The sequence below is a fragment of the Gobio gobio genome (assembly GCF_949357685.1).
Source record: "Gobio gobio genome assembly, chromosome: 19".
NCBI lineage: Eukaryota > Metazoa > Chordata > Actinopteri > Cypriniformes > Gobionidae > Gobio > Gobio gobio.
Window position 1 is genome coordinate 42,389,340 of NC_137112.1, and position 14,864 is coordinate 42,404,203.

General features: G+C 37.0%; 1 protein-coding gene across 1 annotated transcript in view; it reads right to left on the reverse strand.

Annotated features, from left to right (window-relative positions):
• The window catches only part of itpr1b (inositol 1,4,5-trisphosphate receptor, type 1b), a 226,924-nt gene that overhangs the window by 134,417 nt on the left and 77,643 nt on the right, over nucleotides 1-14,864 (reverse strand). The window contains exons 20-31 of the mRNA XM_079844798.1: nucleotides 13,159-13,344; nucleotides 10,574-10,825; nucleotides 9,588-9,729; nucleotides 9,350-9,503; nucleotides 8,978-9,168; nucleotides 6,411-6,543; nucleotides 6,283-6,334; nucleotides 6,036-6,201; nucleotides 5,714-5,887; nucleotides 4,596-4,664; nucleotides 4,209-4,346; nucleotides 775-900 (exon numbers count right to left, since the gene is read on the reverse strand). Of these exons, the coding sequence (XP_079700924.1) occupies nucleotides 775-900; nucleotides 4,209-4,346; nucleotides 4,596-4,664; nucleotides 5,714-5,887; nucleotides 6,036-6,201; nucleotides 6,283-6,334; nucleotides 6,411-6,543; nucleotides 8,978-9,168; nucleotides 9,350-9,503; nucleotides 9,588-9,729; nucleotides 10,574-10,825; nucleotides 13,159-13,344 (1,783 nt within the window). The remainder of the gene's footprint in view (nucleotides 1-774; nucleotides 901-4,208; nucleotides 4,347-4,595; nucleotides 4,665-5,713; nucleotides 5,888-6,035; nucleotides 6,202-6,282; nucleotides 6,335-6,410; nucleotides 6,544-8,977; nucleotides 9,169-9,349; nucleotides 9,504-9,587; nucleotides 9,730-10,573; nucleotides 10,826-13,158; nucleotides 13,345-14,864) is intronic.

Consider the following 14,864-nt stretch of genomic DNA (forward strand, 5'->3'; position numbering starts at 1 on the left):
TTGAGATGTCCTTGAACAAGGCCTTGAACAATGGCTGTCCACTGTTCCGGGTGTGTGTGTCCAGTTTGCAGTGTGAGTGTGTGTTCACTACTCGCTACTCCTAATGTGTGTGCACCAACTTGGATGGGTAAAATGCAGAGGATAAATTCTGAGTATGGGTTACCATACTTGGCCTTCACATATCACAGGACACAGGATTCTTGTAGAGTCCATGCCTCGGCGGGTCTGCACTGTTTTGGCAGTACATGAAGGACCAACAGCATTTTAGGCAGGTGGTCATAATGTTTTGGCTCATATAAAATATATACTTCACAGCAATGGTTTTTATTTATCAAATCTGCTATTCTCATGGACAAACCTCTGTCCAATCATTAATTTCATTGCAGTGAAAAACAACAGAAAACACTGTATGAACAAAAAGCAAAGGAAATCAATTCACAGTAAGGAGTTTGATCTTCAACATCCAAAAAAGTAGTGTATAGTCTGAAGTAGTGTATATGAAGACATTTTGATTAAATGTAATTGCATGTCATGACAACTAACAACACCAAAACAATTAACACATGGTAATATTAAAATCCCACGCAAATATGACCATAATTAGTCTTGTCATGATGAACTATGAATCATCATCATGTTGCTCTAAAAATTGTTTGAGATGTAGCAATATGGAAACATCCGTCATTCTCACCAGGCCCCACCCAACACTCATCCAGAGTGATGAAGAACAATAGCTTCCCTGATGTGTGTCTGACTCTGAGATGTTGAGCTCACCCCAGGATTGAGGAACAGGTTGATGTGTTTGTGGAGCAGGGCCTGGTTCTGCTGGTTTCCTGCACAGAAGTTCTGAAGAAACTCGTGAGCCAGTTTCATGATCTCTTGCATTCGGACGTCCTCACCCTGCGAAAATGTACATCACTTAGTAGGAGAATAGTTATATCTGTTTATAGGGGTGCACCGAAATTTCGGCCGCCGAAAATGTTCGGCCGAAAATGCTATTATCGGTTTCGGGCCGAAATAAAAAAAACAGCCGAAAATGTCACCCGCCCCTCCCATCCGTGCGCAAGCACTTAGGTTTCACTCACGGTCGAGCTGTTATCACGCGACGCGTCTGCCTATCAAAGATTAAACATGTCAGCGGTATGAGAACAAATAGAGACGTATCAGCTGAACTACCCATTGCCAGGAGCGACAATCCCCTTGACTAATGGTGCGCGAACTCCATGTCCACGGGTTGAAGCGACCCCAATTATGTGATATTTAGACCCAGGAATGCGAATTTTAGCAGGCAACCCTGCCAAAAAAATACATATTTTACCCCCCAAATGCCATTTTTCCCGGATAACAGTGACAGACAGTGACAGACTATTCAATGCAGCATCTCATGTTCCTAATGAGAACCCTTCTGTGATTTTGTGTGCAGTTATTCAGATAATTGTGGATCTTTTTTTGCACAACTGTTAAAAAATTGTATTGTTAAAAATATTTTAGGTTGTGTTATGTAACTTAAAGGGTTAGTTCACCCAAAAATGAAAATTCTGTCATTAATTACTTACCCTCATGTCGTTCGACACCTGTAAGACCTCCGTTCATCTTCGGAACACAAATGAAGATATTTTAGTTGAAATCTGATTGCTCTGAAAGGCCTCCATTGGCACAATGGTACTCTACACTCTCAAGACCCTTAAAAGGTACTAAAGACGTTGTTACAAAGTCCATCTCACTACAGTGGTTCTAAAATAACTTTATGAATCGGCGACAATAGTTTTTGTGCGCAAAAAAACCCTAAATAACGACTTACATAGTGATGACGATTTCAAAACAAAGCATCATGAAGCTTCGAAGCGTTATGAATCACTGAGTCGATTCAGCGTTTTGAATCGCCAAATTTCAGCAGTTTGGCGGTTTGACACGCGATCCGAATCATCATTCGGCTCAGTGATTCATAGCGCTTCGAAGCTTCATGATGCTTTGTTTTGAAATCGTCATCACTATGTAAGACGTTATTTAGTGTTTTTTTGCGCACAAAACTAGTGTCACTAGTGTGTTACAAACGGAAACTGGAGAACTGAGGAAGAGCCGCTTTCCTGCGCAAGCCTACCTCTCCGCGCCCTGCACAAGTGCAGATAGTGAGCGTTTGTTCAGCTCAGCTTCATCTGCTCACACAACGCGTCTGCTAATGTCCGATTCGCGAAACAATGACTCCTTTGAACCGAATCATTTTAACGACTGGTTAGAACAACTGATCCGTCCAACACTTGAACTAACGAACCAGTTTATTAATTTACTCAGAACTCCTCTGAAATGAGAACACAAGTGTGCTTACCCAATTCAGCAAGAGTGAATAGTAAGAATTAATTTAATCATCCACAGTCATTCAGCTTATTTATGTTGACAATGTGTAGTGAAATATAATTTAGTTTAGACTGGAGTGAGGTGAGACCAGAACAAAGTTGTTATAGCTAGCTGATAATTTTACTAAATTGTATATGGTAGAAAATTTGGCTATTTATTAATTTTGTATGCTACTTTTTAATATTGATATGTCAAATATTAATATTTGACCCAGGAAAAACCCTGCTATAGGATGATCATTTTTATTTGGTAACACTTTAGAATAATGGTCATTAGTTAATATTGGTTAACTAAATTAGTTAACATTAACTAATAATGAACTGCACTTATAAAGCGTTTATTAATTTTGTTAATGTTAATTTCAACATTTACTAATGCATTATTAAAATCTTGTTAACATTAGTTAATGCACTGTGAACTAACATGAACAGCTGTATTTATATTAACTAACGTTAACAAAGATGAACAAATACAATAACAAATGTACTGCTCATGGTTAGTTCATGTAAGTTAATACATTAACTAATGTTAACTAATGACCATTATTCTAAAGTGTTACCTTTTATTTTACCTTAATTACATTGACTTAATTTGATTTAAAAAGCACCTTCTTAGTTTTTTTTCGTTGCACTAAACATTATTTGATTTAACATTTTGGATCAATTATATACTTTGGTTTTATTTAATTTCACTGGTAAAGACTTTTTTTCTTTACACTGAATTTAAAAACAAATGCTGATTTAAGTAACATCTTTGTTTGGATTGCAGAATATGCAGTTGTTGCCTTTAATTTCACCTTTCAGCCTTTAAATTTCCAATTAAATTTCTTGTTAATTTCAAATTGCGGACTTGTTTTCATTAGCCAAAAGCCAATTTAGCCTGTTAAATACCAAATAAACATCTTGTTCATGTATACTTTCATTATTTTATTGTGCTAAAAAATAAATTTAAAAAATCGGAAATCGGTATCGGAATCGGCCAGTTTTCTTGAAAAAAATCGGTATCGGAATCGGCCATGTAAAATCATGATCGGTGCATCACTAATATATATATATATATATATATATATATATATATATATATATATATATATATATATATATATATATATATATATATATATATATTGCTTGAATTTAATGGATTAATATATTAATATTAATATATTAGTATACGTTTTTAAAAGAAGCCATTTTCGGCTTCAGTTTAGGTTTTCGGCCAAGTGCATCCTAAATTTTCGATTTCGGCCCAGAATTTTCATTTCGGTGCATCACTATCTGTTTATAATTTTAAGTACATAAGAGACAAAAAAGTAAATCATTTCTTGTATTAATCGTTTCTTGCAGATGCACTTTTTTGGGCTTCCATTCACTGCCATTATAAAGCTTGGATTTGCCAGGACATTTTTAATATAACTCCGTATATTGTGTTCGTCTGAAAGAAGAATGTCATATACACCTAGGATGGCTTGAGGGTGAGTAAATCATGGGCTAATTTTCATTTTGGGGTGAATTATCCCTTTAAGGTAAGTAATAACTTGTCATTCCATTAGCATTAGTGTGTCAGTTTAATTTCAGTTTATTTTAGATAATAACTGAGATCAAGTCCTATCTATCTGAATGGGGGAATACTGAAATCTCAAAAACAAAAAAGAACGGGCCCATAGGAGTAATTCATTCAAGAATCGAAATGCACTGCTCCGGTAGCATCTTTTTGATTCACTAAAGAGAACCAGATCACAAGAGTCATTCATTTAAGAATCAGACTAGACTGGTTGTGCTGAATGCTTTTCATTGATTTGAAAGATTCTAAATTTAAGAGTCATTGGACTATACTACACTCATATACTGCACCTTCTCATAAGGGATCTGCAGCAGCTCAAGCACCACTGAATGTGCTCCCATGTTCCTCAACAGCCTCTGCTGCTGTTTCTTACTCTTCTTCCCAGACGGTCCTTCCTGCACACACAGCTTGCTAAGACGCAGGAGGATCTAGAGAGAGAGAGACAGACAGATGATGAGCTGAAGAGGAGAAAATGAAGTGAAAGAACACTTTTTTTTTTATCAAAGTAGCTCAAACTGCAAAAGCTGTTACATGTGGTGCTAATTCCTTCAGCACTGGTTAATCGGATCTACTTTAGCTGTATAATTAGCTTCGCCAGTGTTTCTGGTGCTTGACTACACCAGCAGACTGCTACCATATAAAGCTGAATGTGCATGAGCATGTGAACGTCACTTTACCTCCTTCACGTCTCTGTAATTGTCAGTGCCATTTCCGTCCGACTTTTTTTTGTCTGAACCAGAGTCCCTCTATATAAAGAGTAGCAAACATACAAAGGATAAATAAAGCAAGTGTACATGTTTTATTTCATACAAATAATAAGGGTCAATATGTAAGGAAGACTAAGATTTATAGATCTTATAAATATCATATTTATAAATCTTACAAATATAATATTTAAAGGGATAGTTCACCCAAAAATGAAAATTCTATCATCATTTGCTCACCCTCAAGTTGTTCCAAACCTGTATGAGTTTCTTTGTTCTGCTGAACACAAACTCTACAAAAGAAGATATTTTGAAGAATGTTTGTAACAAAGCAGAGAGAACAACCATTGACTACCATAGTATTTTTTCCCTACTATGGTAGTCAATGGTTGCTCTATCTGCTTGGTTACAAACATTCTTCTAAATATCTTCTTTTGTAGAGCAAATGATGATAGAATTTTCATTTTTGTGTGAACTATCCCTTTAAGGTTTCAATTTTTAGGAAAAAAGTAACAATTAGCTTTCTTTTACTAAAATTTCAAACTATATATAATTTATATAATTATTATTAATAATATAAAATAATTAATATAATATATATATATATATATATTACTATCATTACTTAGATAAAACTGAATCTTTAGGGAGGTAATCTCAAACAAATTATTGTTAAAAACAAATGTATTAAACAAAAATCCAAAAAAAAATTAAGTTAAAAAGCTAAAATAAAACTTTAAAAAAAATATATATATTTAAAATAATGATCAAAACATGGATTCCACAAAAATATTACGGTTTTCGATGCTGAAAAATAAGCTTTGCATCAGGAATAAATTACATTTTAAAATATATTCAAATAGAAGACCTTTAAAATTGTAATATTTGATCAAATCAAATAAATGCACGCTTGGTGAGCATAAGAGACTAAGAGACAAATCTTACAGAGCCCACTTTTAAATGGTTGTGTACACTAATACGGCAATATAAACAATATTATAGACCAGGCGACCCTCAATTTCAGGGCGTCTGTGCTCCATTTTTTTCTTTGACTACAAAAGACCCCTGCCTTAAATAATAAATGTTTCCACCTTCTTTTTATGGTCAGACTCTGCCGGGAGTCCGTCCCCTCCATCCATGCCATCGTCACCCTGTCGCTTGTACACCCAGAGCTCAGATTTTTCCACATTAGATCGCAGCTGGTCAAGGTCCGATTTGATCTGCTTGTAGTTGTCTACATCCTGACTGGTCACTAGAAGCTGAACCTACAGGGGGGAAAAGCATGAAGCATGAAGTTGCATGAAAAATACAAATGAAACTATGCATTAAAACATTAATCAACAGAAACCATTTCTAGTCTGAGTTTTAAATTGACTTACAAAACTAGTCAGCTTGTGTCATTGTGTTAAATACCTGTTTGAAAGCCATGAGCACTTCTTGTCTCTGACTGAAGTGCCTGAAGAGGAGATGTAGCGCTCCAGACACAAGCGGTGGATAGTCATGCATGGTAAGGTGCAGCAGAACCCTCAAAAATGTTCTGCCACCATGGTCATCGAGATCCAGAGGCGTGTTCTCCTCGCTGGGTTCAGAAAAATGGTTACACACTTGCGTACTCTTACAAAGACTTTTGCACCTTCTCATTCAAAAAATGAATCCTTACCTTCCACCAAATATTCCTTCTGCTTGCTCTTCAATGTTTTCAAAGTCCAGAGCTGTGAAACAAACAGAAACACTCCCATAAACTTTAGAGTAACTCACAGGTGATCGTGATTAGGGAATACTGTATACCTGGGATACTGTTGGGCCCGTCTGCATTTGCAGCTGGCATTGCATCCGTTTGCATGTTGCTCTCGTCAAACTCTCGTTTGAAGATGCACAATAAGCAGGAGATCCTGTAGTCCAGTCGTACATTCAGAATAAACTGAACAACAAAAAAACACAAGGTTCAGTATTTTAAGCAGATTTGTTCTCTAATTGTGAAGCTAAATGGTTCCTCAGATTGGATATACTGGATATATTGCATATTTTTAAAGGGCTAAAATAAAATAAAATATATATTATAAAATGCTTATTTTGTTATTATGAGGAATGCACGCAGCACATATTTACATATTCATCTAAAAAACTCCACCATGAGTTTATCTGGCCTTAAATCATGTCTCTTGTACATTACGTGTACAAGCTAGGGCTTGCATAGACTAGTCGAGTAGTCGATAGATTGACTACTTCAACCACTAGTCGGCGCTGTCGGAAACTATCAGCTACCTGACTACTTGAGCGTGCATTAACCAAGTAATTCATCAAGGATGACAAAAATATTATAATTTGCCAACTATGTAAGAATACTTTCTAATACAGCAGTACGACAGCTATGCACAACCACCAACGATTGAAACATCCAATAACAAAAGGCAAATGTAAGTGAGACGCACACCATGAAACAAACAAGCATTGGTGAATCCTGTAAACACAGGATTACAGAAAGGAGAAGACGGCTAATAACAGATTTATTTGTGGATTATATAGTAAAGCCCTGCACGGGCCCGAGACATGCTTATCAAATTCTCGGCCCGAGTCCGACAGGAGCCCGTGTTTTGTTATTTTATCCTCCCAAATACACACTGTTGCAGCTTTTAGTTAGTTCAGCTTTTTTTTTTATGTCAAAGTAGTTATATTTCGTTTCGTTTCTTTATTAAGTTAATTTAGAAAAATGTTTGGATCATTTTTTGTTTGTTAAATTAAAGTTTTTGTTTTTTAAAGTGACGACCATCAGCCAGCGGCCGACAGTGAGTTAAAGGGTTAGTTCGCCCAAAAAAAAAACTAAATGTGCGCAAAAAAACCCTAAATAACGACTTATATAGTGATGACGATTTCAAAACACGGCATCATTAAGCTTCGAAGCGTTATGAATCAGTGAGTCAAATCATGATTCGGATCGCGTGTCAAACCGCCAAACTGCTGAAATTTGGCGATCCAAACTGCTGAATCGACTCGCTGATTCATAACGCTTCGAAGCTTCATGATGCCGTGTTTTGAAATCGTCATCACTATGCAAGTCGTTATTTAGGGTTTTTTTGCGCACAAAAACTATTCTCGTCGCTTTATAAAGTTATTGTAGAACCACTGTAGTGAGATGGACTTTGTAACGACGTCTTTAGTACCTTTTAAGGGTCTTGAGAGTGAACCGTGCATTGTGCCAATGGAGGCCTTTCAGAGCCATCAGATTTCAACTAAAATATCTTCATTTGTGTTCCGAAGATGAACGGAGGTCTTACGGGTGTCGAACGACATGAGGGTAAGTAATTAATGACAGAATTTTCATTTTTGGGTGAACTAACCCTTTAACCACATGTTTGATCAATTTAGCCTCTCAAATCAACACTTGACTTGTCTTACTTATAATAAAATCCATAGATATAAAACACTTCAGGCATCGCAATGTTAGTTTAAACGTTTAGCCTACTATCACCACCACCACAGTAAAAAGGCATTTTTGACAAGTTGAGGCAGGCTGATGCTGCTCGCAAACGAAAACGGGCTATACGATCTAAACTAATAAACAAAATAAAAACATGCAGTTTGTCTTACCTTACACCTCTCCACAAAACATATATAAATCAGATCTTCAATTCCCGCGCTATATGCACATTTAACGGAGTCGAAAGCAACAGATAGCCTATGAGCTGCATTTTATTAATCCTCAGCTAATTTCAAAATCAATGACTATTTTATAGTGAAGGATATAAGACCGCTCTCTGCAGTTTCAGGAGAGGGATTCAGGATATCAACTTCTTTGAACCCAGTTACACCGTTCCATCGAATGCTACACTCTGGAAAGCCATGCACATGTATATATGACGCAAATGTTAAGATTGTAATGTCGCGTGCAGCTATTTATTTGACTTTACTCTGTTACATGAAAATTTAAATATAATGTCATAATAATTATAATGTTTTGAGCGTTTACTTTTGTAATTGTTGCATTAAGCTATGAATTAATAAACATTTATTGATTTATTGAACTATTTCATGTCTTTTCAAATACAGTAACAGGAACCACGAGTAGTCGAGTAACTCGAGTATTGTTTTGATAAGAAATCGACTAGAAGAAATCAGTAGTCGTGCAACCCCTAATATGAGCAACCGGTGTCGCTAATAACAATGGTATCTGAATTCTACATATTGTAACCTTCCTAAAATAATAGCCCAAATCTTTTTTTCAGGTTTCTCAGAAAACACAAAAAATCTGAACCAATAACTTCAGAGGTTGAATAGATTGTCATTCTTGATGCAGCTTTTTGTAATTGTTTTAGGAAGGTGACGATTTAGCCCCTTTAAATGCTGTTTTTAATTACCTGTAGGATTTCTATGACCTTTAGTTTGGTGTCCATCACCAGAATGTCTTCCTTCTCCGGTTCTGTCTGGGTCTTAACCACATCACCATCTGGGGGTGTTGTGGGGGTTATGGGTAAGAATCCACCCCCTCTTAGGACCACCTGGGTCATCAGCTCCCCAACACCATGGATGGATTTCATTACATTGCTACCTGAGAGAAACATAACCAACAAAGTGTTAAAACTTCTGCCCAAACATTTCTTCTTTTACATTTGATGCCTTTATGATTGTTTGAATATCAATAGCAGGACCAACAAAGGATGCTGAGCTTTCTGTTCTGTAGACTCATACTGTTATAATAAGAGAAAAAGATCACGTTTGAGGAGATTTACTTTTGGACTCGTCTCCTTTTTCCATTTTGTTGATGGGATAGATAGTGCTGACATGAACGCAGTCCAAAATGGACAACAGGATCTTGGTCAAACGCAACAAGTCGCTGAAGTTGTAAAAGCCAAAGTAAATGAGGTTTCTTGCTAAATTCACAACCTTAAAAAACAAAAAGACACAGATTAGCCACGTCCAAATCGACCCATGTTTCTCACGCTTGCACATGTTGGATGGGTGGCTTACCTCAAAAGTGAGTTTGTTTTTCTCTTTATCAGAGAAAGGAATGTTTTGACAAACCACATCTCTGAGGTAGTTCTCCACAAAGTCCATCGTGAGCGCAAAGCGCTCCTTTATCTCATCTCTACTGGTTCCATCGTTATCATAACTAAAACAAAAAGACATTAAATAAACCATTTTTCTCAGGTAGAGACAAAAACCAACAAACTAAACGTAATGGAACCGTGTGGGTTGTTGACGTGACAGGACATTTTCAGTGTCAGACAAGAAAAAAAAGAATATTATTAGTATTGTCATCATTTAAAATGCAGTAAATGGTTAAGCATTTCTTTGTCTTAAATGGACATGTTGATATAAAAACTGCTTTGTCTTTAGATGTTTTAAATTTTTGAGCAAAATCTCAAAATTGTCCTATGGTGTGACTGTCTCAAGCATGGTTCAATAGATTACAACTTTTATAAATGAAAAAGAAAAGCATACAAATGTTAATAAATACCTCAGGCATAATTTTACAAGTGTCTGTTTTAGTAGATGGCAATTGTTTTTTTCATCCATACATTTCTAAAAGCGTAGGAACTTGTCACTGAAAATCGTGTCCTCCGGTGTGACACCATACCCTGATTTTAAATCGGGCAATTCCACTGACAAGTTTAATTAATTGAAGGACCCCATTCAAGGGTATGTTACTGTGAAGCCCATGACATGTGCACATGGTAAGAATTTGTCTCAGAATTGTTAAAATATTTAACTTTTTTTGGAACCACTATAAAAGTGTTCATTTCTGTTGTTCTTTGGTGTGACACCACTATATTCTTAATTCTTTCTGTCACACCATAGGACACATTTCAGTAAAAAATGTCAAACAACAGTGAAAGAATTGACAGTTAATGACCTTATATTTTCTCAAACATCAGACTTCACAGTACATAACATACAAAAGCATTTTTACTGCTTATTTGTCAACTACCCGTGTACAACATTGTACAACATACTCATCAATAGCGATTTTGGACGGAATCTCGGACCACAGCCTGGCATATTTCACAGGCATGACCTGTTCCTGCGGGTCACGGTCCACGTGCATGTGAAGCATCAGTCGGCAGAACGAGGCACGAAGGTCATAGGGCAGGTCTTCATCCGACATGCAGCGGAGGATCAGGTCCACATCCAGCTGGCCCGATATCTTCTCAATGGCCAAGTACTGGCGGTCCAAACACATTCGTGCAAACAGGTTCAGTTGGTATCTAAGGAGGAAATGAACCAGGAGAGTAGGTTACTGAGAGAACTGATGTTTTGATTTGGTTTTATACCATTTTGCACTTGGAAATTAATTATGTCAGTTTTTGGGTTTTGCCCTGATTAAAGGAACATGCCACTATTTTTGGAAATAGGCTCATTTTCCAGCTCCCTTAGAGTTAAACAGTTGAGTTGTACCATTTTCGAATCCATTCAGCCGATCTCCCGGTCTGGCGGTAGCACTTTTAGCATAGCTTAGCATAGATCATTGAATCTGATTAGACCGTTAGCATATTTTTCCTATTTAAAACTTGACTCTTCTGTAGTTACATCGTGTACTAAGACCAACGAAAAATGATAAGTTGCGATTTTCTAGATCGATATGCCTAGGAACTATACTCTCATTCCTGCGTAATAATCAAGGAACTTTGTGCTGTACCATGGGTGCAGCTGCGCAATGATATTACACAGCGCCTGGAAATAGTCCTCAGCACTCTCTCTGTGCAAGCGTTGTCACGTTGGTTATGTTGACGGTTAGCCTATTTCCAGACGCTGTGTAATATCATTGCGCCGCTGCACCCATGGTACGGCAGCAAAGTTCCTTGATTATCAAGCAGGAATGAGAGTATAGTTCCTAGCCACAGGCACCACCTGTTCCTGCGGGTCACGGTCCACGTGCATGTGAAGCATCAGTCGGCAGAATGAGGCACGAAGGTCATAGGGCAGGTCTTCATCCGACATGCAGCGGAGGATCAGGTCCTCTAGACCGATCAGGTTGTTACGTTGGTTATGTTGACCGAAGTTAGCCTATTTCCAGGCAGTGTTTAATATCATTGCGCCGCTGCACCCATGGTACGGCACAAAGTTTCTTGATTATTACGCAGGAATGAGAGTATAGTTCCTAGCCATATCGGCCTAGAAAAATCGCAACTTTTCATTTTCCGTCGGTCTTAGTACACAATGTAACCACAGAAGAGTCAAGTTTTAAATAGGAAAAATCTATAATCTATGCTAAGCTACGCTAAAAGTGCTACCGCCAGACCCGGAGATCAGCTGAATGGATTCGAAAACGGTCAAGCTCAACTGTTTAACTCTTAGTAGGGAGGTTAAGTGACTTTTGACTTCAAGTCATGATGCAAAGGTCCCCTTTGGTATGGAAGTACCTTAGGGCCATAGAAATACATTTATCTTAAGACACAAGTGAGATCACATTTTGTAAGTTCAGAAAAAGACCCAAATATATCCTATTCATACGCCTATTCATTATTTTTCTCACATGAATAGGGAAAAAACATTTAAATGGAAAAACGGTGCATAATCTAATTACAGATGTGCTCATTTGCATAAATACCACAACAGATCTAAACATTGGGTACAGCGTTTTTAAAACATTCAGAGATTCAGTCAGTCATGGAGGGGTCTTGAATCAGCCTGAAGGGGTTGTTATTCGCTATAACAACCGCCTCGCTATACATTATCCCTTACTTGAGATTAATGACTTGAATTACATAGCCTACATGGCAGTGTAATGACTACAACAATCCATGAATCCATATCTTAAGACAGCTAACAAGTTATTTGCTGCTGCTAGCCGTGTTAGCTATCTAATCAAACTATTCGCTAATCCTAAACTTGACATCGTTTCACCAAAAATAGTCGTACAACAGCTCAACACACATCCAGATGTTCCCAATAAATTGTAGTTGACCACCCGGTATGTTTTATTAATGTATATTAATGAATAATCCATGTAGGAAAAACAAAAGGACATTTTTCTTACCTGAGGGACAGCTTAGTGACAGTTGAGAGTTGACAGTTGAGTTGACCTTGAATTAATGACTGACTGAATCTCTGAATGTTTTAAAAACGCTGTACCCAATGTTTAGATCTGTTGTGGTATTTATGCAAATGAGCACATCTGTAATTAGATTATGCACCGTTTGTCCGTGTTAACAAAATATTTAAAAATGATTTGTAATACATTTTTTGTTTGTCTTGATATATGTAATCAATTCAGTAATTTTCATGGTGATATCTAAAGATGAAATTTTTTACCCTATTCATGTGAGAAAAATAATGAATAGGCGTATGAACAGGATATATTTGGGTCTTTTTCTGAACTTACAAAGTGTGATCTCACTTGTGTCTTATACATTTATTTCTATGACCCTAAGGTACTTCCATACCAAAGGCGACCTTTGCATCATGACTTGAAGTCAAAGGGCTATTTTTTGGGCTTAACCTCCCTACTATCTAGGGGAGTTGGAAAATGAGCCCATTTCCAAAAGAAAGTGGCGTGTTCCTTTAACATTGACCCTTAGCTTATTTCCTTTTCGCTGACCTGTAGTAGCTAATGACCTCCAGGTCTTCTTTCTGTCCTTCTTTGGCATCCTGTGCCAGCTCTCTGACGCTCTTACTCCTGATCTCCTTTGCACTGTCCTTCCAAAACAACCACACTTCCTCCTCATCCTCCACTGACTCCACGGGACCCTCTCCAGACTCGACCTCAAACCGAGACAGCACCAGCCTGAGGCAAGAGAGAAATAAAGACTTTTAAAATGGAACTAGCAACAAACAACTCTTATGAACTCGCATGTCAAAAAGGTCAAAATAATTTGGAATGTTTTGCACATTTACAATGTGCCAGTGTTCAATTTCATGATGTTTTTTTCTTAGAAACACATATTTTTTCATTTTCAATTCATGTGAAACCTATTACATGTCCTTAGCCATACAGAAAGACACAGATAATGCTCATCACTGCATTTAATTGATTTAAAGTAGGTCACTTGTAAATCGGATTATCCTGTGCAGCATTCTTTAAAAACTGTATTAAAAAAAAACATTACCGAATACCGACCACAGTGTATATTAAAGAGCACCTATCATGGCATTTAAAATGTTCCAAATATTGTTTTAGAAGTCCCCAACAACAGTTTTGCATGCATGCAATGACAAAAAAGACTTTAGTTTTCTTATAATATGCATTTATTTTTACCTGTTTTGACAGCGATTCTCAAATGATTCCTTTAGTGATTCACTTTTCAAAACCCCGCCTTTACGTGACGCTAATCTGCGGTGATTGGTCAGATGACCCAGTCAGTTGTGATTGGTATAGTCTGTGCAGATATTCTCGGAAACGGAACGCCCATCAAAGTCTTATAATGACAGTAATTTGTTAATATGTGTCAGGAGTTATGAATATGAAAACCGTGTCGGTACTGTTTGATTGTAATATGAGCCTCAGCTGATCTCATTCATAAAAAAACTCCTCACGAAGACTCGCGACAAATCAACATCCCTCAGGGCTTTTAGTTCAAAAGTGTGCAGATGAGGAGACATATTGATAGATTCTCATATGTCTGTGTCAAATTTCTAAACAGAGGAGTATTTTTTATTTAATACTTCCTCAAAATGGGCAGAAATAGCCTAATCATGAGCGATTGAGTCTCTTATGTGTTGTTTTCAATTCATACTGGCAGCCGGAGGGCGCTCTGTGCACATGTAATCCATATATGGTACAGACAGACGAAGAAGATACCATGTGCCATAATAGAAGTCCACAATAAAAGCTTCCTGAGATCGCGAAACATACATTTGACGACTAATAATAAACACTCAATCGCGACGATGTATGGTTTGTCTTCAAGCCACTTAGTCTTCAAATGCTCATCCTTGGGCAGATGAAAAAAGTTTGCTTTTGAGTCGCACTTCAGAACACAGCGTCTCGTGGCCATGATGTTTTCTAGTTTTCACTGGCGTCTTGGAGCGCAATAAGTGGGCGTATCGTATTCAAATAACTTGACAAGTTGACGTCATCTAGTCAGAGAAAAAGCTTCGGTCTTCTAACGATTCTTAAAAATGACTCCGAGTCGACTCTTACTTTTGAAAGAAAATAACTATATATTTCACTGTCATATTTCAAGCTATCACAGGATGTTTTTGTTCACTTAGATCTATGTTACACACTACATGAAAGGTAAATTTCAAAATTCCATGATAGGTGCTCTTTAACATTATATTAAATAAAAATAATAATTAAATAAT